The sequence below is a fragment of the Etheostoma spectabile genome, chromosome 8, assembly GCF_008692095.1.
Source record: "Etheostoma spectabile isolate EspeVRDwgs_2016 chromosome 8, UIUC_Espe_1.0, whole genome shotgun sequence".
Classification (NCBI taxonomy): Eukaryota; Metazoa; Chordata; class Actinopteri; order Perciformes; family Percidae; genus Etheostoma; species Etheostoma spectabile.
In genome coordinates this window covers 6,712,494-6,737,914 of record NC_045740.1, presented here as the reverse complement: position 1 = coordinate 6,737,914, position 25,421 = coordinate 6,712,494, and the positions used below count along the sequence as shown (strand labels likewise).

Here is a 25,421-nt window from a genome sequence, read left to right as displayed (position 1 = left end):
CAAGTCAACTGGAGTGTGGTCATACTCGACTATACATGCAAACTACCTTCTAAAATTCCTATTCATCTGTAATGAACTACAACATGATTTTAGTTGTGCATCAATCTCTTTAGAGTACCTGACACTGACTCAAATGGCACCTGTAAAAACATTCTGAGTTGAGAATGAATGTTTTAGTTTGGCTCCTAAAACCTTTTTATTGCATATATTTGATGTCAGATTGTTGTCACTATTAGTCATTTCCTACCCCACATTCCTAAAACAGGTGATTTCTTTTACTGACCGCTTAAGTTAATGATCAAACCCAATGGCAAGGTTTCCAAAGTAACCAGTTTCAAAACAAATCCCATTTCAGAGTGTCTGCACTTGAGCAACAGCCGAGCACAGACAAACACTTGTGCATGTCACTGACAGCAGGTCAATCCACTGTGTGTACAAGCATTTATATTTACCCCTTTTAATCATATCTGGCTGCTGTTTTTTATAGAGAATGTTCAATTCATCATTTTTGTTAAAACACAATAATTAAAGTAGCTCAAATACAGTGGTATACCCAGGAGAGGACAACTGCATTATCTAAGTGATTTTCTTTGCAGGGACCGCTCACTGCAGCTGGACAAAGAGTGGTCATTCTTACCAGCCGGTGACATTGAAACCTGGGCAGTGTTCCACACTGTTGCTCCTTTCTTTCACCCTTTTAAATCCAACTAGTTTAGACCAGTCACTACTTTGCTGCACAAAGGAAACCTGCGGAAATGGAATTATCACAAAACTGAAGAGCTTGCATATAAATAGGATTTGGGCTTATGCATTGTAAATCATAAAAAGCATTTTTGAAATATGTTCTTTAATTGCTCTATAAATGTCACATCTAAGGTCTTAGGGCACTTGTGCTTTACAGCATTGGCAACCTTGGGGTTGGGATCCGCAAAGCGTCCTAAGATAAATCAAGAGATGATTAAAGAATGAAAAAAGTAATTTGTTACAAAGTAATGTTTTTTTTTATTCTTACTCTTCTGTAATTTTTGCTTTTGTATTCTTGTGAAATACGAAAACGATCAGAAATCCTTTAGGTCAAACTATCTGAGGAGGAAAAAATCACACTTTGGTTGTAGTCCACACTTAGGCCAAATCTGCTGATGTGACAAGGAGATAAAGTAGCTTTATTTTAAGGCCACAGGCCATAAGGTTTGGAACCACTGCTTCACTTTTAATAAGGTTTACATTACATTAGATACCATGCGGTAGTGAGACTCCAGAGAAATTCACTCCGTTTCCAAATAAAGCTGCTCAGTGTTTTTTTTAATGTATTGCAGGAAAATAAAACATGAGTGAGTTGCATTACCACCAGCATGCAATCGGAGTGAGAAAAGCTCCCAGTGACCGACCGGCATACCTCCAAAGTGTCCGTGGAGCTCCTCCCCTCTCAGATTGAGTTACCTGCAGAGTCACCTATCGCTCACCTGTACCCGCCTTATTGTCTCCTCAGCGACTGTGTTACTGCTGGGAACCGGCAACAAACGTCTGCCCTCAGAGTTGGACGGCAACTGTGTAGTTCACAGTCCGGGATTTTAACGGTTCTACTTCAAAACAAGCGGTTACAAATATCGACAATTTCCTTTCCTTCCTTTCCGGAGTTTCCTGTTCTGATCGGGCTGTGATGGCATGCTGAGACGCCGTCTCGCCCAAGTCTCTCACTTTGAGCATCCCGTCTTGAAAACACCACCACTGTGAGTTCCTAAAATAGGCTACTTCTTTCTTTCTTTCTTTCTTTCTTTCTTTCTTTCTTTCTTTCTTATAAACATGGCTCCCACTTGATAAATCTCACCACAAAAAAGTCCACTCATTGACTGTTCTGGAGCTTTCAATGATCTTCCTCAACAGGTGAAGTTGACTAATTGCTGTTCAACTTCATAATTATATTTGTCCGATCTCGTGGTTTAACAGTTGAGAAAGGTTTATTGAGATGATGTATTATTAATGATTTATTGTGATATTAGGAAATGTGTCATAGATACTAATTGTAAGTACATTATTAATGTTTTGTGATTAGGACAGCAGGTTTGACATGATACATTAAAACTGTACAGTGATTTATCCATAGACGTATTTTACACCCCCCAATAATCAAAACTGGCCAGTGCAACCCCTCCCCAGATACCTATTATAATTTCCTATGCATAAATAAAGACATTTGCACCCTAACTTGATGCAGAAAAGGCACAAATTGTTTCAGAAAAATTCACCACAATGAGGGAAATTAAGTGTTTTATATGCTCCAAATTTCAATTTTTCTCAAAAGTGCCCCCATGTTGAACCCAAAGTTATGCCCTTGGATTCATCCATGAAGTAATCACATACTGTACTGTTTGGGATTGGTTCTGCTTGCTGCAAGAGAGCAGACAACTACATGTTGCTACCATACATTTAAATCTGATGTCACCCTCAGCTTTAATTGCGGCATTTAGCTCTGTGGTGAGAGAGACGTGCTTTCATTTAGGTTCAACAAGTTTAACAATAACCTCATCGTGACTACACAGTAACAACCAAATGAGAAACCCCATTTTTTTTCCTGGTACGTGATTATTTGTTCTGTGTATTAGAAAGGTTATATGGATGTTACGTCAATGGATAGGGATAGAATCTGTGAAATCGGACCTGATTTAGTCTTGTGTTTGTTCTCTGTGCCCTGATTCAGAGACCTGTGTACACTAAATAAACCCATAACATCATCGACAGTGTACTGGGATTCAGCAAGATGGCTACATGGCTTGAAATACATAAAATCAGACAACTGTTATGTCTTACAAAATGCTTACTCAAGAGCATGGAGCAAAGTCCACATTGCTCATATCAGTGTAGACTCATATTTGTGACAGTTGTTACTGTGTTTAAAGGCTAGTTGTGCTGCTTTTCCCTAACAGAGTTATCATTTTCTGGCGTATGTTTCAGACAAAATCTCTAAAAATCGGTTGTTTTGTTTTTGCTGTGGTAGACTTGCATGTCACATGTTTATGATGATTTCAGATGATAAAATGATGAGTTGATGAGATGAGTTTCAATCCAAAATTAGATTTTATAGGTGAAAACATAAACAACACAGACCACAGGATGGATCCCAGAAGTTTAAAATACGAGACTGTGTTAGGAAGGGCTGAACGAGGACTCTGACGATCTCAAGTGATTAGTTAATGACAACCCTTGTCTAACCTCATTCCAATTAAATATGGAAATCAAAATATATTATAATTTTGTGGGGGGCAGAATTGAATAAGACATACCTGCCTTTATGAGTAAGCCTTTAAGATAAGCGTCCTGCACACTAATTTTTATGCAATTATTGTTATAATACCATGCAATTACAACCGGCAAAAAGGGTTGTCAGTATTGAACAATAAGCACCTTAAGCTGAGTGCAGGAGAGGTGTGCCGAGGGCCTCTTGCCATGAGGTTGACAACACATAACACCCAGCCTGTTCTGCTCCGGCTTCACCTCCCTCCTGAAACCTGGCGGCGGGCCAGAGCTGGGAACAATAGTGCAGAGGGATGATGACCAGAGAGATAAGGACACAAAGAGGAAGTCTACCTTTTGTGCAGGCTTACTAAAGTAAATAGGATTAGTTTTTTTCTTTTCTCATTTGCATTTCTCAGTAAGATTTTGTTGTAAATGAATCCTTTAAACTGGTCACAATGGAGCTACATGTGTGTATTTGAAAGAAATCGTACATTCTGCAGGAACACAGTGACTTTGGTTAATGTCTGTTAGCGCTGTTGTTGTGATTTGAACTCACTTTGCTTGAGCAAATATGAGCAGATTAGAATATCTGCTTAGGGCGATTATGTTTATGATCTGCTGCGAGATAGACTTGAGTGGCTGTGCCTTTGAACTGTCATACGCAGTACGTAACTCATGTAGTCGCTGCTAGTTATGCAAAAACAGTTCTACTATACTCAGAAAGGAGGTAAGGCATGTCATGAGGAAATGTCTGTCTCATACAGTGTGGTAAGCACGGCCAGTGTCACGAACTGACACAAGGTCAGTGTCTTTCAGGTTGGATTCTCGCAAAACACTTAAAATACTTGCTGGTGAGGGGTGACACAGGATCCAAACCTCTTGCCACCAATTAATTATACAAACTGAACAGGTTGTCTAAAGTGATACATGGCTCCTTAGAGTCTAAAAGTCACAAACTTTTAAAGGTGACTATTGTCTCAAGTGTTAAATACATTTTACTTTAGCCATTAACGTAGGAAGAATCATCAGTGGTTACATTTATTGCAGTGTAAATTGTTAAAGTAAACCAAGCAGAGCACTCCTTGTGTAACAGCTCATTAGGGTCCACAGTTAGTCTATATCCTTTGCGTTCCACTTCCGCTATTGCTCTGGTGCTGCAGGAAATTCCGTCGGATGCTTGTATTTTCCGTTTCCTTCCGCTGCCTTTGTAATGGAATTTTAAATTTGGTGGATTTATGAGGACTGGTTGACTGCTTCTCAGATCTCTGCAGGGTAAATAAGAGAGAGCTAGCTAGACTATCTGTCTAATCTGAGTTTTTTCTCACACAACTATTTTGCAGTGGCTCTGTGCGGAGTTTAGCGTTGCCCATGATGATTCTGATTGGTTTAAAGAAATGCCGTTAAACCAGAGCATTTTTCCTCCCGTCCCTGAATGCTGTGTGGAGTAGCTAGACTCTCCTTCAGCGCACTTTGGAAGAGTGTCTGGCAAAGCGAGACTACAGTTAGACTAACTACAGTGTGATGAGCCATAGAGTGAACTGTAAACCTGATATATTTTACATAACCTTGTTAATACATGCCTTGACAGACAAGTCAGAGTGCCCAGGCCCAGAGGGAAAGGTGTGCGAGTACTTTATACTCTCATTTCCTGCTCTAGTTAACGGAATTTAGATGTAGCACACCATGCTAATTATCAAATAGTTTGCGTGGCTGAGTGTAAAACACAACCAAATTAATTAATTGCAACTATACACATATAGTCATCAACATAGTGGATCTAGTTACACAGTGCATATCAGCCTGCTGTCTACCATTGTCCCAGATCAGTCCCCTGACTACCAGCAGTACAAGCCCAGCACCTGGCTCTCCCCCGAGGAAGTACAGGCTGTCGGTAGATTATGCCTGAACTTTGCATACCTACTACTTTAATGAGGTAAAAATAAAAATTATGCAACAGGCATTTAAAAGGATAAATAATGCATGTTTGTTTTGGTGGAAAATGTTTGCCCTCCGCCACCAGCCACCTCCCTCTCTCTTAGTCTTTTATTAACAGCCACTCTCTTTCTTTCTCTGTTTCTTTCTTCAGGTGGATGCCTTAAATCATGAGTGTCCTAGGACCTCCGTCGAGGCAAGCCAAGTGAGTGTCACACAAAATCCTGCTTCCCCTCACATATTTTGCCTTTCTGTGTGTTATGCTGAGTTACTGTCAGGCAGGCATGAGAGAATCACTAACCCAGTATGCAGAAGGTGGTGTGGGTCAGGGACTTCGGGCACAGAGCCTCTCTATTGAGAATTGTTTGCTTTGCTTGGGTTGCTGACTCTAGCCTCTACCCATGTCCCACACACCTCCTCTTTCCCTCCCCCCTCTCTCTCTTTTCCACTCTCCCTCTCTCTCCCTGGCTTGTCCATATGTCCAGAATCTCAGGCTAATCTCATCCAGTGCTGGCTGACTGCTTGCGGTGTATCACTTCTATTTTGTGGGATTGCGTTTATGAGTGACAGTGGTGGAGTTTCAGAGGGTTTGTGACAGTGACATCCACAGGTGCCGGGGAGAAGATGAAGAGCATGCAGCGTAACCCTGTCTTCTCTTCTTGTCATTGCAGTGGAGTGGCCAGATCGGACAGCAAGATCAGTGCCAAGGCCCTATACGGTAAGTGACTTCAGAAGGCCTGCTGTAAATAATCTCTAGTGCACTAAATGTTTATTAATCCGCATCTGAAAATAGTCACCGACAAAACAATGTTTTACGAGTAATATTTGCTCATCTATTTTTATTGTATTTTAAATGAAGCTATAGTACATTTCAGACTCATTTAATTTAAATGCATCTGTGTTAGATATATCCTTTGATACCTTTCCAAACTGTCAATAGTCAAGCTGTGTGGATCAGTGCTGTGATTAATTCAAATCACAACAATATTCAATTATCTATGCAAATGACTTTGTCAGGAAATTGTGCACCCTGACTCTGCAGCACAGTAATGCAGCCTCACAGGACTATCACAGTCCTCTCCCCAGAACACACACACATTGATAAGAGGGGGCCAAGGTCTTGCTGAGGGGCCCTAACATGCTCAGGCTGCTGACTTCTCTTTCAGACACTGAAGGACATGGGAGGGAGGCAGGGCTCCTAAAGCGGACATGAGTTTCCAGTTCTGTGCCAGGCCTGCACAGCATGCTGGGCTTTGTTGTCAGTTGCATTAGGCTTTTGGTTTGTCTGCACTTTGTCGTCATGTTGTGTGCACATATGTATATTTATGTTGTCTGACTTTCAATAATTTGTGCTTACTTTAAATTGGAAGGATATTTTTGTGGCATTGTAGGACTCCATTTACATCTACATTGTCAGTATCAAGTACTGACTGTGGTGAAACTCACTATGGCATGACACTACATTTTATTTAAGCTGTTGCAAGGGTGTGCCTGTTTTTAATGTGTGGTTGGAACAGGGTGGGTAAGCCCATGTTTTGCTGGTGAATAAAAGACTCATTGAAAAGTTGAAAGGAAGAGGCGGACTCACCTCTGGTCCTCCCTGTGCGTCCCTCAGACATTAGCTCATTGGCTCCTGCCAGCACCTCTTTCCACACTGGACATAGAGGAATATTGTGCAGCATATCATAGGCCAAGATAGAAACCTAAACTAAGGTATTACAGGACAACCTGCTCTCGTGCATGGCTGCACTGTTCCAAATATAGAATGGTCTGGCCTTCCCAAAGCATCTGACTGTGCACCTCGTTGTCTGTGAAATATTTTTTTCCAAATATCCACAGGACGCATCAACTCCTGTGAGCTCTGTGAAATATCCCACTACATGTGTGACAAGGCTGTGCTCTTTTTTTTTTTATTGGCTTGTGTCATCTCGTGTGGCAGATGGTCACCACTACCTTCTCACAGCAGTAAGACAGCAGCATGCCTGTCCTCCCAAACCAGAGAAGCAGGAGAGTGGACAATATTGTGCACAATCTATAACAGTGGGAGATATTTGGATAGATATAGGTCAGCTGGTGAATAAACATGTAGAGGAACAACAGCAAAAGTCCCAGCTCAATCTCCCATATGCAAAACTCTCCGTCATTCACACTGTGCAGAGCAGCACACAACTGATGCAAATGATGCACAAGTCCTCCCACCTGATCCGTTATCAGCAGCCTTGGGGTAAAGCAGAGAGATGGCACATCAGAGTCATCCCCCCTGGACTTCAGACCATCTGGCAGCTTTCTTGAGTTTCTTGCTCTGTGGTATGTCTCTGTCAGGTAAAATGTGTTTGGGCTGAGAGACTGAATTAACAAGTGGAAATTCTAACTTTGATCTCGTCCTTCACCGCTGTGTGTGAAATTCAGTTAAATGTCTGTGACAGATCCACTATTTCTAGCATAGTTTCTATTATATTCAGCTTGTTAAAGCAGAGTTATCAGTGGCTGTATTTAAAAAAATAAAAATGGTACGTGTTTAGCCTTTTACTCTCTATAAATAATATACAATGTAAATCTGTATTCATTTGTTTTACATTACTTTGAGGGGACAACTCTGTGGTGTACAGTATCAGGCTGTGAGGTGGCTGTAAGGCAAAATCTAAAGTTTAGATGTTGCGATACAGGATATTAAACAATTTCATTCATATTGTATCATACAAATGTACTGTCTTGGTTTTGGGTTCAGTCATGTTAAATAGTATTGATCTGGGCCATGTATTGGTTTGGTGATCTGCCAAACAGCCGTGTTTATCACTGGTCATTGACTCTGGAGAGCTCTGAGGATCTGCCCATCTGCCTGCTAAGTGGCTCTCATTGCAAGTTGTTGCAGCGCTGTGAATTGATTGGCATAAATGTCAGGCCATTAATAAGACATGGGGTGAGCTCGACTTTCAGTGCGACACCTGACGCTTGTGTTTCACCTGTGGGGAGCCAACCAGGAAGAAATCAGCTGAGAGAAAATGGCAAAAACATCCCTGCATTATTTGGACAGGGACAGCTGTTGCATGGATAAAGAGCTCCTGAGAACATATAAGAGTGTCTGAGCTCTATCAAGCATGTTTACGTCACAGTGAATCATCAATAAATGCATATAAAATATTGAAATTTATTTTATTTATAGTCTTTATTGATCCCCTTTGGGGAAATTACAATTTACACTCTGTTGTTATTAGACACTACACACAGGCCTGAAATACACACACATGCTCAGGTCCTATACATGCACTAATGGAGTGATTTCAGAGTGACTGGGCTGCGACTACTGAACAGGTGCCTTGAACGGTTCGGAGGGGGGGCTCGTTGCCTTGCTTTAACAGCACCTTGGCAGTGCCAAGGAAGTGAACTGGCATCTCTCCAGCTACCAGTTCACACTTTGTACTTTGGTCTGTAATGGGACTTAAACCGAGAGACCCTCCGGTTCCCAACCCAACTCCCTACGGACCCTACTGCCACTGTACACAATGTACTTATGGGGCTTGACACACATTTTAAGTGTTATACAAACAGCAGAGCTTTTGTGTTACAGTCACCATAAAGCAAATCAAGTGAAAAGTGGCAGAACGTCTATATGGAGAGAAAACCTGTGTGGCATCAACATGTTGACTCTATTGGACTGGGGACAGAAAGAGACCTGATATGAGATCTGGCAGCGGAGTTGATAGGAACATACTCTCATTTAACCGTAATTGTTACCTGCAGGCTATTCACCTGGTAAAGAGGTCAATGAGCACACTGGCTCACTCATTTAACATTTGCTTATGTAAAGACAATGATCCTTGCCAACATTACGTGCAGTGCTGTGAACAATGGTGTCTTGAGAAAAAAAATTGAGTGAGCTCCAGTGTTTACAAATGGCATTCAAACTTTGAACAGGTCACCAAATTTGAACTTCATTGACAAAATCTGATTTTTTGTCTCTTGTATTGGTTTTGCAAACACTTCAGTTCATTTAATGTTTGTTTTTTCAATATACCTCAAACTTTAAAGCAGCTATAATCAATAATGTTTATATCAGCGCATCAAATGAATGTGAAAACAAGGTTACAGTGTGAAAGAGGTCACTCATAGTGATGCAACTACAAAGAATTATCACCTGAATGTGCAGCGCCCCTCCACTTTACAGAGCTTTAAGTGAGTTTCATCTCCAGTAGGAAGCTGTTTAGTGGAAAAGCTCTGAAAAAACACTGTGCATTATCTGTTCCGCTCCAAACAGTAGACAGACTTTTAGAGACTAGGTGGTAAACACAGTGAAGCATTAAGCAGCTAAAGAGACAAATATTTACCTTAGGAGTTGGTTGAGACCAAAAACAGAGCTGAAAGAGAGCGAATATAGGCCTGACATTTGTCAGGTGGACGGAAACACAATTCCAAATGAATAGTAATATTGCTCTGTAACTGTCAGATGTGTAAATAAGAAACTGTTTGCCAACAGATTTGTCATATTCAACTTAATAGATGATGATGTATAAATGTTGTGTAGATTATTCTAGATGTTTAAGTGAGGGAGAAAGAGTAGAATTGCTTTTTAGTGTGTGTAAATAGTTTATTTATTCATTATTCAGAACAGAGTATAAAACATGTCTGGAGTGGATCTTTATTGTGTGGATATCTGTGGTGACATTGTATTAAAATCCTTGTTAAAATCCCTGGTAGCACTTACAAAAAATATTTGTACGGTACGCTCACCTGTCTTACTCAACAGGCTTGTTCTAAAAAACAATTTAAAGCATTTAAACTTCATAGCATTTTTACCAACTTGAAGGTTAAGCAAGACAATTTACAATAGTGTGTCACTGATGAGGAAGTGATCATGGTGTGGTTGAGAAGTTGCATCACCGATCTTTGAACCTGCAGTAAATCTGTGATTCTAAGTGTTGCCCTTGATAAAGCGAGATGCCAGCCTGGCCAACATACTATAAAGGCTGAAGAAATCAAGTTACACAACTCTTTGATATGAGATTTAATAATTAACATATGGGTATTCTTATGTCACTTGCCTTCTGGCAGGACAGTTTTGGACACACAATTGTGTTAAAAGATGTAATATCACAAGCCGCTGTGGTTTTTACTGCACTATTGTAAATTATACCGTGAATGATGCTGCCGTGTCTAAAACTATCCCCTTATTATCCATACAATATTTATGTGAATATCTAACAGTATTGTTAACTGTGAGGTCCACAGTTGAACCATAAAAACAAACAGTACGTTTTCTTGTCACTTCCTTATTGCTCTGCTGGTCTTTTTAGCTTGCACACTAGTGTTTCGATTCATCTGTTCACTCTGCTGAAACGTGCAACATGTGGAGTTTAGGTCAGTGTCACTGCAGGCTGTTTACATAATTGTATATACAGTAAGATTGAGAGCAAGACTGGGTGTATTGTCCGTTTTTCACTTTTAACATATTTTTTTTTTTTATCAACAGAACAGAGGAAAAAATACTCCAACTCCAATTATATCATGCATGAGACGTCACAGTATCATGTTGAGGTAAGATCTGCTCTGTTTGTGTTGCTCTAAAAAAATTATATTATGTCATGATTTTGACCAATTCTGTATTTTAAAAAATGTTTTAGAAATAAAGCTTGGCAAAATATTTGAAATTTAACCCCTTTATATTTATTCAATGGTGTTATAACGGAGGCTGGGTGGTAAACTAATCAGGGTAGTTAAACACACTTTAGCTTTACTTATTATAAAAGTTTTTAAATAATTTTAGTACTAAAGTAATAAAAGAAAGTCAATATTTAACTGTTTTATTAATAGACAATCTGACTATATACTGGAAATTTGCTGTTTCCTAAACCTTGCATTGTGTATCATCATTCTGTATTATTTAAATGTTTTACTCACTTTTTTATATACTGTACTGTTTTATTATTACTATTATTTATTATTATTATTATTATTATTATTATTATTATTATTATTGTTAGTGCATTTGTTACCTATTCGCCTACCTTGGGACTGCGATGAGTTAATGAAATTAAGTCACTAAAAATAGAATAGATTAGCAACTGAGATTGGAAAGCTAGATCTAGTTCTGGTAACCCAGTAGTTGTAAAGCCCATATGCATTATGTCTCCGGATTACATCTGTCTGAGGACCTTTGTTCCAAGTTATTCCTCTCTCTTGTCCTCCGCGTTTCCGGTCTCCTTTACTGTAAACTGCTCAAAATACAAAAGTGAGGATTTATTTTTAAATTAAGTTTTCACTTCCATGGAATTTGCCTTGGAGAGTTTGATACTTAAATATAAAAAACATATGAAATAGAAAAAACAATAAACATTGAGCAAAGCACTGCAACATTCACAACATAAATATAGAATAGAAATATGGCAATACAAAATATAAAAATAAAACATATGTACAAAATAACTTTTTTAGAAAGTAAATAAAGCTGTATGGTTTTGTGCAGGATGTACAAAAATATTAATCTGAATGTGCAAAATGCAAAAATTTAACCACACTTGCAACTACTTTATCGACATTTCCTTGACTCACTGTGACCTCAACAAAACGGCAGAGCTGGCGTAGCTAGTTTTCTCCTCCGTACCTTTGAGTGTTTGTGAGTGTGTAAGCTTCGCCCTCAGATAAGTGTAAAAAAGAGGGCATATTTACTGGTCGCAGACTCTCAAATTTTGGTCGCAAAATGCAAAAAAAAGCAGTCTGGAGCCCTGAAGATAAAAGTAACTGTAAATGTCATGATGAATTGTTCTATTGGCAAGAGATAAAAACACAATCTCTTGATTACCGTACATCATTTACAGGACTGTTTCATAATAAAGCAATCAGGATTGCAGCATTGGGGAGCTGGTGTTGGGAATATTGAGTCAGAGATGTACTTTAAGTCAGGGATGGTGTTGAACTATGTCCTGTTCACATTGGATTTCTCTAAGTGCCTCCCCATTATTTCACATGGGCGGGTAATCGCAGATAACTGCCACGCATCAGCTGCATGCAGAGAGAGCGGAAGTAGTAATATTACAGTTTTGATATTAGTAGCTAAGTAATTGACAGCATTGTGAAAAACATTTAAGTCAATTAGCTTTAAGAAAGCATTCCTAAATATACAGTTAACAATTACAGTTTTAAAAAACTGTTTTGTGAATATCATTATTTGCTTTATTTCTTGCTGAGAGCTGAGAAGCTTTGGACAGAGTCAAGCTAGCCATTTACTTTAACAAAGCCAGTTAACTAGAAAAAATGTGTATTTCAAGTTACGTCCTTCAACTTTCCAAAGCATACTTTCCATTGCTTTCAGTTCACACCAGGTCCCTCACAGCCAAAAATCTTATCCTTCATTTACAAACTCTTTGTTTTCTCCTCAGCATCTCTCCACATTCATTATGGACACGACAGAGTCCATCACCACAGTCGACGATGCCATCCGGAAACTGGCCCTTTTGGACTCAAAAGACAAAATCTGGACCCAGGAGATGCTCCTGCAGGTCACTGACAAGGCGGTCAGGCTGCTGGACTGTGACACACAGGTATGGCTTGACATCTGTCCACACATCATGCACATCAATAGGTTTCCTTGCAATAAGTGTCACATTTACAGTCACTGATTTGTGTTTGTGATTAAGCGCATCACAAACTGTACACCACATGCAGAAAACCCGCATTAGATAGTGGGGTCATGTAGTTTGAAAGACGAGAGCATTTAACTAGGCAGTGAGTGTCTGATAAAAGATGCTATGTTGCATCATGGGAATTGTTGGATCCAGTGTTTTTGGAGCTAAAAGTCAGGACATATTGGTCTTTTGTGCATCAATATTGACCGTTGATCTTTTCTGTCTCTCACAAGTCCCCCAACTTTGTGACAATGCAAACTAAACTGCTCAGGTGCCTTTTTTTACCTATAGTGGAAATGTGTCTCCGGCAACAAAGAAAATAGAGTGTCAAGAGGGCAAACCCCTTGCCTATATAGCATGCCGTTACTTCCTGATAGGTCCAGAGAGTGAGTGTGATTTGACACATAGCGACCAATCAACCTGCTACAAAAGAAATAGTTTGACATTTTGGGAAATATGCTTTTTTTTGCTGAAAGTTAGATGAGAAGACTGCCACTCTCATGTTTGTATGTTCAACATGAATCGTGAGCCAGCAGATGGTAAGCTTTTCTTAGCATATAAACTGGAAGCAAAGTGAGCAGCTGGCCTGACTTTGTCTGAAGATAACAATATCAAACAAAACTCCACGTAAAACAATACATTTTCCATTTTGACACTTCAGCTTTCATAGGAATCAAACAAACAATATATAATTAGTGTTTATTATTGAGTTTTAGGTGCTCAGAGCATTTCCTACTGTTGGACAGAGCCAAACTAGCTGTTTCCAGTCTTTGTGCTAAGCTAAGCTAACCAGCTGAGCTGCATGAGGTAGCTTCATATTTGCTTTGCAGATATGAGAGTGGTATTCACCTTCTTAACTTTCATCACTTTTAGAAGACTATGTGTAGTACTGATTTATCTTACTGAGGTCTTTGCCTACTCAGATAGTATCTTGCTCTTTCTCTTCACCTCTTCCACTCTAACTATTCCTCTGTTGTGCTTTTGCAGGAAGAGTTGGAGAACTTCCCTCTTCCCACGATCCACATGAGTCAGTCGGTCCTGAATCAGACACGCTACCCCTCCGTGCTGCTGCTGGTGTGTCAGGACAAGGAGCAACACAAACCTGACATACATTTCTTCCACTGTGACGAGGTGGATGTAAGTCTCAGTTTAAATGTTTCAGGCTTGGCTTAGTTTGTGTCTTTTATTGTCCGTGCCTGGTTGGCTCGCTTTGTGTTTTATGTCATTTTAAATCCAAGCTGCTTTTGTTGGAGCGACAGGTCAGATTTCAGTGCTCTTGGCGGTAGTGTGCTTGTGTGTACCCTTTTACAATTTTTGCAGCCTTGTTCAGAGATATTTGCTTAAGGAAGGATCTATCCTTGAAATTATGTAATATTATAACTCACTGCAAAGACAATACCTCTTTATAGTTCAGAATCATTTCTAGTAAGTTAAAATAAATATTTGGTTGAATAAAGGGAAGCTGTTGATCATCATATTGGGCTCATAAACACTAAAACTTTTGGATTATCACTAATGCACTTTTGTCTTCTTTGAAAGAACATAAACGAAAGTGGAGTTTCTTATCTATCAAAACACTGATGCTTCTGTAATGTAATATGAAGAAAGAATAAGAAAGCATCTTCAAAATTCTAAATATGTGGTATTTGGAGAAAATCTAAAATGTTATGCAATAAACGGATGTATTTAATTTCCTCACCTTTTTGCTGTTTGTAAATATGCACATAGAGTAAGTCAGTTAAGTTTTTTTTTATTTCACACTTTTGTAGAATGCGCAAGTCCTTATAAACAAACAAATGGACAAACTACATACTAAACAACATAAAAAATGCAAGTTTGTAGGTTCACACTGCTGACTGCTCTAATGTTTGTAGGAACGGCGTCACAACACCAAAGCTACAGTTTTGCAGCAGCCACAGCTTTTAGGCATAGATTATCATAGATGAAAATATTGTAAAATATGAATGCATTATATGTAACTCCATTGCCTTTGGTCATAGGCTTGAATTCCAGATTACAGCATATAAGAAACTAAAATTCTCATCATGCATACCAATAACATTCCAATATTTAGTATTTAACTGTTCACTTTAACTTGTTAGAATATGTTGAATTCATCATGAATTAGATATTATTGTCAGTTAGCAATGATAAATAAGCTTTAAACATTCAATTTGACATTGACATGGCAATATTGCACTTTGATCTAGGCCCTGGATCAGTTACTATTGCCCGTGAAACTGCTGTCAGCCTTAAAACAGCACATATACATATATATTTAGTTTGATTCTGTGTGTTTCTCCTTTCTTTCTTTAGGCTGAGATGGTTCATGCAGATATAGACAGTGCCATTGGAGACAACAAGCATGGAAAGAAAATGAGGCTTCAGACTCTTAAGTGAGAACAATTCTGACACACACACACACACTCACACACATACACAACATATTCTTGCAGTCAAATACATATTGAAGGAGGCAAAACTGACTTCTGATTAGAGGTTAGATAACTTAATGTTAGGGTGCTGAAGGTCTCGATGCCTCCTCTGCTTCCTTTAGGGTGAATCAGGAGAAAATGAAGCGTCACAGAGAAACTATTCTCCCTCCCTCAGCCTCTAAGGGCCCCTCACCTGCTGCGAAGGGACGTGTAGCAGCCACAAACACACAGGGTGAGAATAGACATACTGCTCATGCACTCCTCAAGAAAGTCCTTGTCACATGCAAAGCTCACTTTTGATTCAATAGTTGAATTTACATGAGGTTTTTTTTGTGTTAGATCGACGAGCCTCCGGACAAAATGACACTGAGTCACATGAAAAGCTGGCCCAGCGTATTGAGAAGGATGTAGTGAGTGATTTTATCCACACTGTGACACCTGTCCTCACATTACACAGCCTCCTAATGTTATACTCTTCATGCTAAACCCCAGGATTTGTCTCCCTCAGCAAATCCTCAATTGTACCTTGGATGACATAGAGATCTTTGTGGCGCGGCTGCAAAAGGCATCAGAGGCCTTTTCTCAGCTCAACCAGCGCAACAAGAGTAAGAAGAATAAGAAGAAAGGACCAGCAGGTCTGTCTCCCTTTCTTCTGATGTGGTGGGACGAATGCAGTGACAATATGTTCATATTGCTCACGTTGCCATGCTTATGTCTTTTTGTGTCCTCTGGCCCGGGACTGTCATCCAGTGATGCATGTGTGGTAGCAGTTCCCAGTTCAGGGTTCTGTTAAATATGTGATACATTACTCAATTATCATAACTGAGGTAATATTAATTACTTCTTAATCACTCCCTGTGAGTGCTGATCTGGTGTATTTCTGGCATGTCGGTGATTTTAATGTATTATTATAAGTGTTTTTTTGTCTAAATTACAATGTTATTGTTATGTTATTGCCTGACAAAGTCAAAATATTGGCAATACCATAAGGAATATGAAGACTGACATGAGATTCTGATTAGATGAATAAAAACTATTTGAATCTTTGCTGGATTTAAAAGCAAAAGTGGGATCTTATTTATGGACTGAAAGTGTACAAGCAGCTGCTTCTCCTAGTGCAAAGTGATAATACTACTGGAACATGTGGCTGAGTAATGTTACCACGCAACACTAGCAGCAGTATAATGCTGTGTTTTACATCAACACCCCTTGTTCCTTCTGAAGTGTGGTCATTCAGTTTCTCAACTTTTGGGTCAGAATCCTACATGTAGGGTCATATGCAGATCAAAAGGTTGGTAGGACTGGTGTATTGATTGCCATGTTTTTAAAATATATTTCGTATACAGGGTTCATACAAAGTCTTTAAAGTTTGGGAAATGCTTAATTTTTCAAGATTAGGAATATGATGGATTTTCAACATAATCTGATGTTTCATCTACACACTCACTTATGTGAACCAAAAATCTTTTAATATTTGAAATTAAACAATCTCGTCATCATTTCAATCAGGAGAGACTTCATTTTATTGTACAAATGCATACTGTGAAATAGCAGTCTTTGGAGATTAGACTCCATTGTTTTGAAGTTATATTTTTTAAAGGGGTAGAAAGTCAAAAGATAATCCCCAGATGGAGTCTAGACTCTGATGGTGGCTTGAGGAGCCCAAAGACCAAACCGAGGAGCCGGCGGGAGCGGCCTGCCAGAGGAGGACCCAGGAGTCGTGCGTGATGAAGACCGGAGGTGCAAGGGGAGGAGGAGGGTTGTGCTCTTAGCCTGAAATGACAACTGAGCAGCAGAGAGAGACAGGTTTAAAACAGGGATGTCATGCTGTGAGAGGCTCGTGAAATTCATGGACGCTTCTGATTGGTTAAAACAAAAGTGAACGCCTTTAACAGCTGTTCAGTTCAGAGAGAGAAAAGTGATTAAGTTTAGAAGTCTTCCTGAAGGAATTTACACTCGGCTCTATATTTACTTGTTGTTTTCTGGCATCTCATACCAACCTAAACATGCAATAAAGGTTAATATGAACAGCTGGTAAAATAACATTGATTGCTGTGGGTAAAGGAATTCTGTAAACTTTCTTTTCCGCAATTGCATTTATAGTAATAATTTAGATGATAAAGGCTTCAAGAGCCTGGAAATGTTTTGTTTAGGTACCTTAAAAATGCTTAAAAAATGCTTGAAATTTAGTCTTAAAAAGCTGTATGAACCCTTTGCTGTACGAAGTTGAAATTTAAATCAGTAGGTCCGATAATTCATAACCTTTGTAATTCGGAACTTCCATACCCATGAAAATACAATTTAAAAGGACACGACAGTCAGATGTACGTAATATGACTCTACTCTGTGGGGTTTTTGGGACACAAGTTGAGAAACCCTGATGTAGCACATTCTTTGTTGGGCTTTTACTCTCTGGTCAAAGCTGTTTATTAACTAATCATTATTGTACTCAAAACCTTTTTCCACTGGGGAAAAAAAATAACATTTCTTTGAACCATGGCCAGAAAGTGAAACCTGCATCCTGTTTGTATGGAGAGCTGGTAACTCGGGAGTCTGTGTGTGGTCATTGTTGCTCTGGTTGTTTACAGAGGGCATGCTGACCCTGCGGGCCAAGCCCCCCTCTGAAGCAGAGTTCATCGATAGCCTGCAGAAACTGAAGCTGGCCCTCAACCTCTTGGTGAGATATCACAGCTCCTAACCTCTCCTCCTTCATCACGTTCATCAATTATCCTCTCTTCATTACCTTCTCACTGTGTATCTTTCATGGCGCCCCTGCAGGCTAAACTGAAGAAGCACATACAGAATCCAAGTGCGTCTGAATTGGTTCATTTCCTCTTTGGTCCGCTGGAGCTGGTAAGAGCTAAATATTTGTTCAGTGTATGTCTGATGTCAAATAGGTTTATATAGATGATCATCCTGAACACATGCTGCTATTTCTGAATGTCAACTGTTTAAATTCATGCTAATAAGTTCTCCATGTCATTGGATACCCTGAAGGGCGACTGGGCCCACAGGCATATGTGACAAAAATGCCCAGAATCAAAGCAGTTTAGAGTTTGCATTGTCGCCGTCAGACATTCCTCTTATTGTTTTCATTTCTTCTGGCACCACACCCACTGCTTCGCTCTGAACTCTCACCTGACTGGAGTGACATGGCTTTCAGCTCTGACTCAGGTGCAGCCACACTTACATAATATCGGTTTTCCAGGCTGCAGGGTTCAGCCACACCTTCGATACTGCTGGTTAGAAACACAGAGCTGTGATTAGGCTCTGCCAGTTAATATGGTGCAATTAACAATGGACACGTTGGATTTGCTTGATAAGGTTAAGATAAAGCTGGTGCAGTAATATTCAAAGTGTGGCACGTCACCTTAAGATAAAACGGCAAAAAAACAAAATGTTTACTTAAATTTCTTTAGTAAATGCTAGGGCTGGATACCAAACCTCAATATGTTTTGAGGATTGGCCAAAAAAAATGGGCAAAATGTGTCCCAAGCATGGAGTATGGAAAAGTTTTAAGTATCAACAATGGCCCTGAATGTTTGGCCAGATCTTTATTCTGGTTTACTGATTATCACTTCATTAATCTTTTCCTAATTCAAATTATCAGTAAGAGAAAAAAATCGCCTCACACTGTCCTATTTACTCACAATAAACTTTAATGAAGAAATATGTTTTGGTCATTAGATCTTCGTCAGGTAAAACAGAATGAAAATGGGAGCATTCCAAACAGATATAGACAATACCACCTACCATGAGGCCAATTAGGGGCCATGTCCGTACCACAGCCAGTGTGCAGTTAGTCTACTAGAAGGCACTTCACACAATGAACAAATGGACATTTAACTATATAGACTGGACAGCAACGAGAATTTATACAACACCAAACAATACAGATAAAGTCTAAATAATATGCAAAATATTAATATTATCAGGCTAATGGTAGATCTCAGGGTGGTAACATCAACTGACAAGTTGTATTTCTAAATACAAGTATATAGGGAGTAAATAGAACAGTGTGCGGGAATTTTCTTTTTCATTTCTTCCTATTCACCTGTCCAAAAGATATTGAAGGTGTGCATGAGCCTTCACAGTCCTGATTCACCTAGACAAATAAAGCTGCCTTGCCTTGCCTAGTTTTATAATTTTCAGGCAAAGTTCTTGAGCGGTTGCTTGTGTTTAGACAACATTAACACGCATTTAGACTTTTGGCATACTTTCATGAATAAATAAAAAGGTTTTGTAGAAAACATTTTTTTTATAATTTTTTAAACCAAAGTATTTAAAAAAGAAAAGTTGTGGTAGCAGTAATATTTACAGTATACAGAAAAAATGTCTTTCCTTTCTACTACATGGTTAAAAAGCAGTTGATCAGTAAACTTGTAATTGTCCATAGGTGCTGCAGAGCTGTGGGAGTCCTGAACTGGTGCGTTCAGTAATCTCTCCTCACCTTTCCAAAGACACTGTTGACTTCCTACGAGGACACCTCTCCCCCAAAGAGATGACTATCTTTGAGCTGCTGGGGGATGGATGGACCAAACCTAGGTGTATAAATTACTGCATTCAACACTTTTATCCGAAGAACTTTTTTAATTTGCACACATGCATTTGCAATGGGTGCATTATTCATACTGGCCATGTCTGTACAGATGTGCAGCTTAAAGGTCACCATTTGACCATCTTGTCCCTCCTTTTCCTCCTGCAGAGCGGAGTGGCCCAGGGATCAGTGCGCTCCTCTTTATCACCCAAAGTTTCGTAACGGCTGGGAGCCGCCGGCAGAGTTCTTCAGGACGGCCCCATGGGAAACAGAGGGACCCACTGGGCCACCGGGGTCTCCCATCAGCCCCGATTACAGAAAACACTCAACTGAAGATGTAAGAATTTTGTTTGTTAGCCATGAATGTACCGAACATTGCAGGTCCCAATCCTGAAAATGTAACAATCTGTCTGCTTTTTTAGTATTATGGAACTCATTCCTCAAACTCGTCAAATGGGTAAGTAATGAAGTCCCTCACACACTTTACACTTTGCTTTCTCTTTTACTCGCAAAAAACATGTCAGACTCTGATGAGAGGATACCATGTGTCTTAACAGGTCTTACAATGGGATGCCCCCCACCCGCAAATATGCCAAAATTCGCTACCACTTTGTAGCACGGAATGCCAACGAGCTGTCAGTGCTGCAGGATGAAATCCTCGAGGTAAAAACTAGGTCAAATTATGTTGCCTTTGATGTGAAGATTGGCACGCAATTTTGAATTTAAACCAAATGCAAATGTACATTGTAGCATATGGCAGGGATGATGCAAACCCAAGGCTAGGGAAACGTAAATTGACCTTCTGTAAGATTAAACATCTTTGCTAAATATGATTGTGTCTGCTGCTTGCAGGTGATAGAGGATGACAAACAGTGGTGGAAACTACGGAATCGCAGCGGTCAGGCCGGCTATGTCCCATTTAACATCCTGGATGTTGTAAAGATCGAGGAGCCAGAAGCCGTCTACAACCAGGTGATCTGCTGTACTATATAAACATTACAGTCTTTGATAAAAAAACAAAAACTTTGGCAGTGTATGTACGAGCTCTTGAATGAAAATATTCTCTTAAACACCTTTTTTCTGTATGAAAAACTCACATTTGGCATTTCTGAGGCTATTTTGTGTGTTTTTAGATTTCCACACACAAAGTTTCTAGCAGCTGCACATAAAACATTAACTCTGTTTAGCTGCAGTATTTCAGAGTAAATTCTGCAAGTTTTGAGTTTGAATGCTTTAGTAGACTCAGTAGACCAGAATACAATAAATATGACATGTTGTGTTTTGAATGGACTTTTTCCAGCTGTTTTTACCATGTGTTTGTGTCACTTTCACTTACTTCGCCAACTGTCATTACCCTTATCTCAGCTGCAAAACCTTAGGCGTGTTGTCAAGAGGTGTCACAATAATTTCTGGTTAATGTAGGCAATCACTAACTAAAGTATAAGGTAATGAGGGAGGTCAAGGTTTCTTTATCACTGCTTTATTTTACAGTTAGGATTTAAAGTACAAAAGATGAGTAGGACACCAACAGATAACAGATTTGTTACAAAGTGAATTAGATGAATACAAAGCCTAGATACATGACAAACAATGTATAGTATGTAAAAAATCATCGTAATTATTTAAGTTCACAGGATAATTCATTGAACATCACAGATAAAAGTTAGGAATGTTTGCAGTCATATCATCTGAACACTGGTCCTAGATCAGTGCAGTTTTGTGTACACACACCATTCACTTGTTGTGACCCGACACATTGTGCAGCACTGTTTCCACCCTCACCAAAAGCCTACATTCCTATGCTCGTATTCACGCTGCACACAGGTTTACCAACGCCCTGCTGCAGGTGCTGCGTGCAGCGTCTCTTTCTGGTGTAAAATACTTTCACACACATATTTTCTCTTTTGGCTCCTGGTCAAAAATGTATCATCCATCAGTGAGACAAACCCGTTTTTGTAATAATAGTTGTTTTCTCATGAACTGTGTTTGTGCTTGTGTGTGCAGCAGGGCTACAGGACTTCACCTCCTGGTTCTCTGACCCATAGAGAGAGCTTCAACAAGGGTAGACCAAAAAAAGACAAAAGTGAGTGAACAAAAAAAAAAGTCAGATCTAGGAATTACAGATATGTAAAGTGCTCTTGTTCTGACAACTGCTGCTGTCCTGTTTCTGTGCTGCAGTGATGGATCAAGTCAACGATGAGCTATTGATGAAGATCACTGCTAACAAAAGCCAGCCACCCGCTTGGAAGGTCCGTGTGGAGCGACCATCCGGCAGCCAAGTACCACTCAACTTTGACTCAAACCCAGACCAGGTGACTGCATGGCTCAGCGCAAAAGGTTTCTCCAAACCGTAAGTCACTCGCAATGCTCATCAATCCAGAAATTCAAAATACCGTCCATTTTTAGTAGTGATGTTCCGATACTGATACCGGTATCGGTATCACCTCCAATACTGGCTGAAACATTAGTATTGGGAAGTACTGGAGTTTATGCACCAATTCGATAACATGTAACAAAGCCCTAAAGAAAATGTTAAAGTAGTTTATTTATGTCCTTTTTACGTTATAACTGACTGTCAAACTGGATAAACGGAAAGTTCTGTGGCAGTCATTGTTTGTGTTTGTTCATGTTTCACAAAGAGTTTAACCAGAGCCAGACCAACAACAAAGATAGAAATCATATCACATCTACAGTATACAGGAATAGTAGTAGACAGCTGTTAAAACATAATAAATTATATGACACACTGGTATCGGTATCACTAGTATTTCTTGTAGAATTTCTTGTAGAATTGGTCCTTGGGGCGGCTGTGTCTCAGTGGTTGAGCGGTTGCCTGCCAATTGGAAGGTTACTGGTTTGATCCCCGCCCCTGCAGTCATTGTCGAAGTGTCCTTGGGCAAGACACTGAACCCCAAGTTGCCCCCGGTGCTGCGCATCGGAGTGTGAATGTGTGTGAATATTTATCTGATGAGCAGGTGGCACCTTGTACGGCAGCGCCGGCCACAGTGTATGAATGTGTGTGAATGGTGAATGTCTCCTGTAGATGTAAAAGCGCTTTGAGTAGTTGTTAAGACTGGAAAAGCGCTATATAAATACAGCACATTTACATTGTAAATATTATAGTGTGTTTTCTAGACCTACTTTATCTGTAAACTGTCTTGAGATAACTGTGGTTATGAATTGATACTATAAATAAAATTGAATTGAATTCGGCCAATACGCAAGTTTGGGTATTGTAATCGGTATCGGGAAGCAAAAAATGGTTTCGGACCATCTCTAATTTTTATCAGGATGTAGGCTGAGTCCTGCAGCGGTCCAGGTTCAAATCCAACCTGTGGCCCTTTGCTGCGTGTCATCTCCCCATCTCTCTCCCTCTTTCATGTCTATCCACCATCACTATAATGAATGGAAAACCCCCAAAATGATCTTTAAAAAAAAAAAGGGATCATAAGGTTGACATTTGTGATTTTGACAAAAAAGGTCTTAACAAATATTGGATAGATTGCAATAAAATTTGACATTGATGCCCCCCTCAGGATGATTTAGGAAGAACAGGTCTAATTAATAACGTTAACAATATCTCAGTTCCATTAAATGTCCCAGCAAGCCAGCATGCACACTACCAGGATGCTAGAACAGACACGACCCAGAGGAGTCTAGTTGTTATTAAGGTTATTGATTACATCTGTGCTTATCCTGCTATTGCATGTCAAACTGTCACAAAGGTTGTCTTTTTGGATGGTTTACTCTCTACTGGACACTGTGTACAAATTAATAAATGCAGTACATTTATATTGTATCTAATAATAAGTATATACATTTTTTGCAGGACTGTTGAATGTTTGGGAATCTTGACTGGAGCCCAACTGTTTTCCCTCAACAAAGAAGAACTGAAGGAGGTGTGCCGAGAAGAAGGCGGTCGTGTCTACAGTCAGATCACCGTGCAGAAAGAACAGCTGGAGGTAAGTCACACACTTGTTTAAATGTGCACGCAATCTGCTCACACACCTGTCACACATAAAAGCACAAAACCCACAAATGAATAATATCCACCTATATCAGCTTTCAGTCTTTATCTGGGCATGTTAAGACAAGCCAATACACTCATAAAAAAGCTGGTGTCAGCTGTCAGAATATTAGAGTCATCCTCTATTATAATTAATACAGATGCAGTGCAAAAAGTGGGTGTGTACACGCTGTAATCAGGTCTGAACTAACTAGGCAGGAATATCAGACAATTTAACAACTCCCCACTAGGATAATAACATAATAACAAGTAGTTATGCAGGATAAACAAATACACAAAGCACAATTACGCCAAAGTGCCACATTACGATACACAGTAGATGAATCTCCTTACACTACAATGATGTAAATATAAACTTGGTGACACACATATCAATGAGACTCATGTTTTAAACTCAGATCTTGAACTGTAAAATAATTAATTACCTCTGATATTTTTCATTAAATGTATAATTGACTTTGTCTATGAGGCTGTTTTATGTGGAGAGGGTCTACCAACTCTTCCTTATTATTGTTTTTGTTGTTGTTTTTTATTCATTACTTTTATGTCAATCCATTATCCAAGTAGATAATTACTAGCCTATTTATTCATGTGCTCATTATATTAGCACAAAACATGCACAGTTTTTTGAGTAAATTTGTATTAATTATCCTTTTTTTCATGACAGTTGACAGGGTCATTTACTGTGTGTAGTCCCTTGTTTTAACATGCTCTGAGAAAGACCAGGATAAGAAAAGTCGGTTGCCATTGCTTTTGCAACTTTATGTCTAAACAGTACAGTTATTGAAAGCTCTGAGGTGGCTTCTTTTCATGGCCTTTGTCTCTTTGTGTTCTACGCTTTTTTAACAAGGGAATCCTTAAACAGAATGTTTGAAAAAGTAAAATCTTCTTGTGTTTGCTTTACAGAAGACCAGTGGAGACTCAGAACTGCAGGAGATCATGAAGCGGCGGCAGGAGAGGATCGACTCTGGCAGCAAAGACTGAACCTGGCGTCCAGCAACTAGACCCAACCAGACGCTTTTGCTAACTCACTGCAGCAGCTTCTTCAATCAATCTATTGTTAATTATGACCTGCAGTAGAACATAAGCAACTGTTGTATACATATGTAATTGTATATTTATTTTATATCACCCAATGTGTATGTATATCAGTGCTTTCTTATGTAATTATGTTGCTTTCATGGTCTCATTAAATGTTGTTGTTGTATGAAAAGAGGAACGTATGAATCAATGTACAATTTTTTGTGTGAGTGTGTGTGAGGGAGCATGTAAGCACAACATGCATGGAACATAGATATTTGTATAAGCAGCGTGGTTACTGTTTATGCACATTGCCAATATTGCAGCTGTTTCCTGAATTACTTAAATAACTAGGTCTTAGCTATTGCATATCTAAATATGTGCCAGAATGTTTGACACATTTTCCTATACATACCCATTTTTTTTCATATTGCTGTTTACAAGTAAAATAAATAATAAAACATCATAAATGTCAGAAATGCAGTAGTCTCATGCTGGTTGGTAACTACAGATCAGCAGTAGTTATTAATAAAAATAATGATGCTGTTCATAATCAGAATTCAGAAATTCTGACAAGAAAAACTGTCAATAATCAAGCATGAAGTTATTGTGAATTG

General features: G+C 39.3%; 1 protein-coding gene and 1 long non-coding RNA gene across 5 annotated transcripts; one reads left to right on the top strand and one right to left on the bottom strand.

The window, feature by feature from the left end:
- The first annotated feature begins 1,457 nt into the window (after positions 1–1,457).
- eps8l2 (EPS8 signaling adaptor L2) lies at positions 1,458–25,003 on the top strand. Of its 4 annotated transcripts, XM_032522232.1 has the most exons (21): positions 1,458–1,730; positions 5,321–5,371; positions 5,838–5,884; positions 10,634–10,698; positions 12,540–12,701; positions 13,773–13,922; positions 15,102–15,181; positions 15,343–15,452; positions 15,560–15,630; positions 15,729–15,855; positions 17,809–17,897; positions 17,999–18,073; positions 19,617–19,765; positions 19,926–20,094; positions 20,180–20,214; positions 20,315–20,420; positions 20,610–20,729; positions 21,762–21,840; positions 21,936–22,107; positions 23,587–23,719; positions 24,691–25,003. In XM_032522232.1, the coding sequence occupies exons 2-21, from the start codon at positions 5,337–5,339 to the stop codon at positions 24,766–24,768; spliced, it is 2,052 nt and encodes a 683-aa protein (XP_032378123.1). In that variant the 5' UTR covers positions 1,458–1,730; positions 5,321–5,336; the 3' UTR covers positions 24,769–25,003. The 4 variants fall into 4 exon arrangements, with proteins under 4 accessions (XP_032378123.1, XP_032378121.1, XP_032378120.1 ...); XM_032522230.1 differs by lacking the exons at positions 1,458–1,730; positions 5,321–5,371 and having other exon boundaries at positions 5,615–5,884; positions 21,765–21,840; XM_032522229.1 differs by lacking the exons at positions 1,458–1,730; positions 5,321–5,371 and having other exon boundaries at positions 5,615–5,884.
- LOC116693336 (uncharacterized) lies at positions 10,636–24,060 on the bottom strand. Its single transcript, XR_004332901.1, has 3 exons — positions 23,590–24,060; positions 18,853–18,858; positions 10,636–10,655 (listed from the first exon to the last, which is right to left on the bottom strand). It is a non-coding gene; the product is annotated as an uncharacterized LOC116693336 (long non-coding RNA).
- Positions 25,004–25,421: the final 418 nt, after the last annotated feature.

Bases quoted from the DNA above. Each gene is read 5' to 3' on its own strand.
- eps8l2 (XM_032522229.1), top strand. From the start codon at position 5,791: ATGAAGAGCATGCAGCGTAACCCTGTCTTCTCTTCTTGTCATTGCAGT. The intron at 5,885-10,633 runs GTAAGTGACTTC...TTTTATCAACAG, and splicing joins CAGTGCCAAGGCCCTATACG to AACAGAGGAAAAAATACTCC. The intron at 13,923-15,101 runs GTAAGTCTCAGT...TTCTTTCTTTAG, and splicing joins TCCACTGTGACGAGGTGGAT to GCTGAGATGGTTCATGCAGA.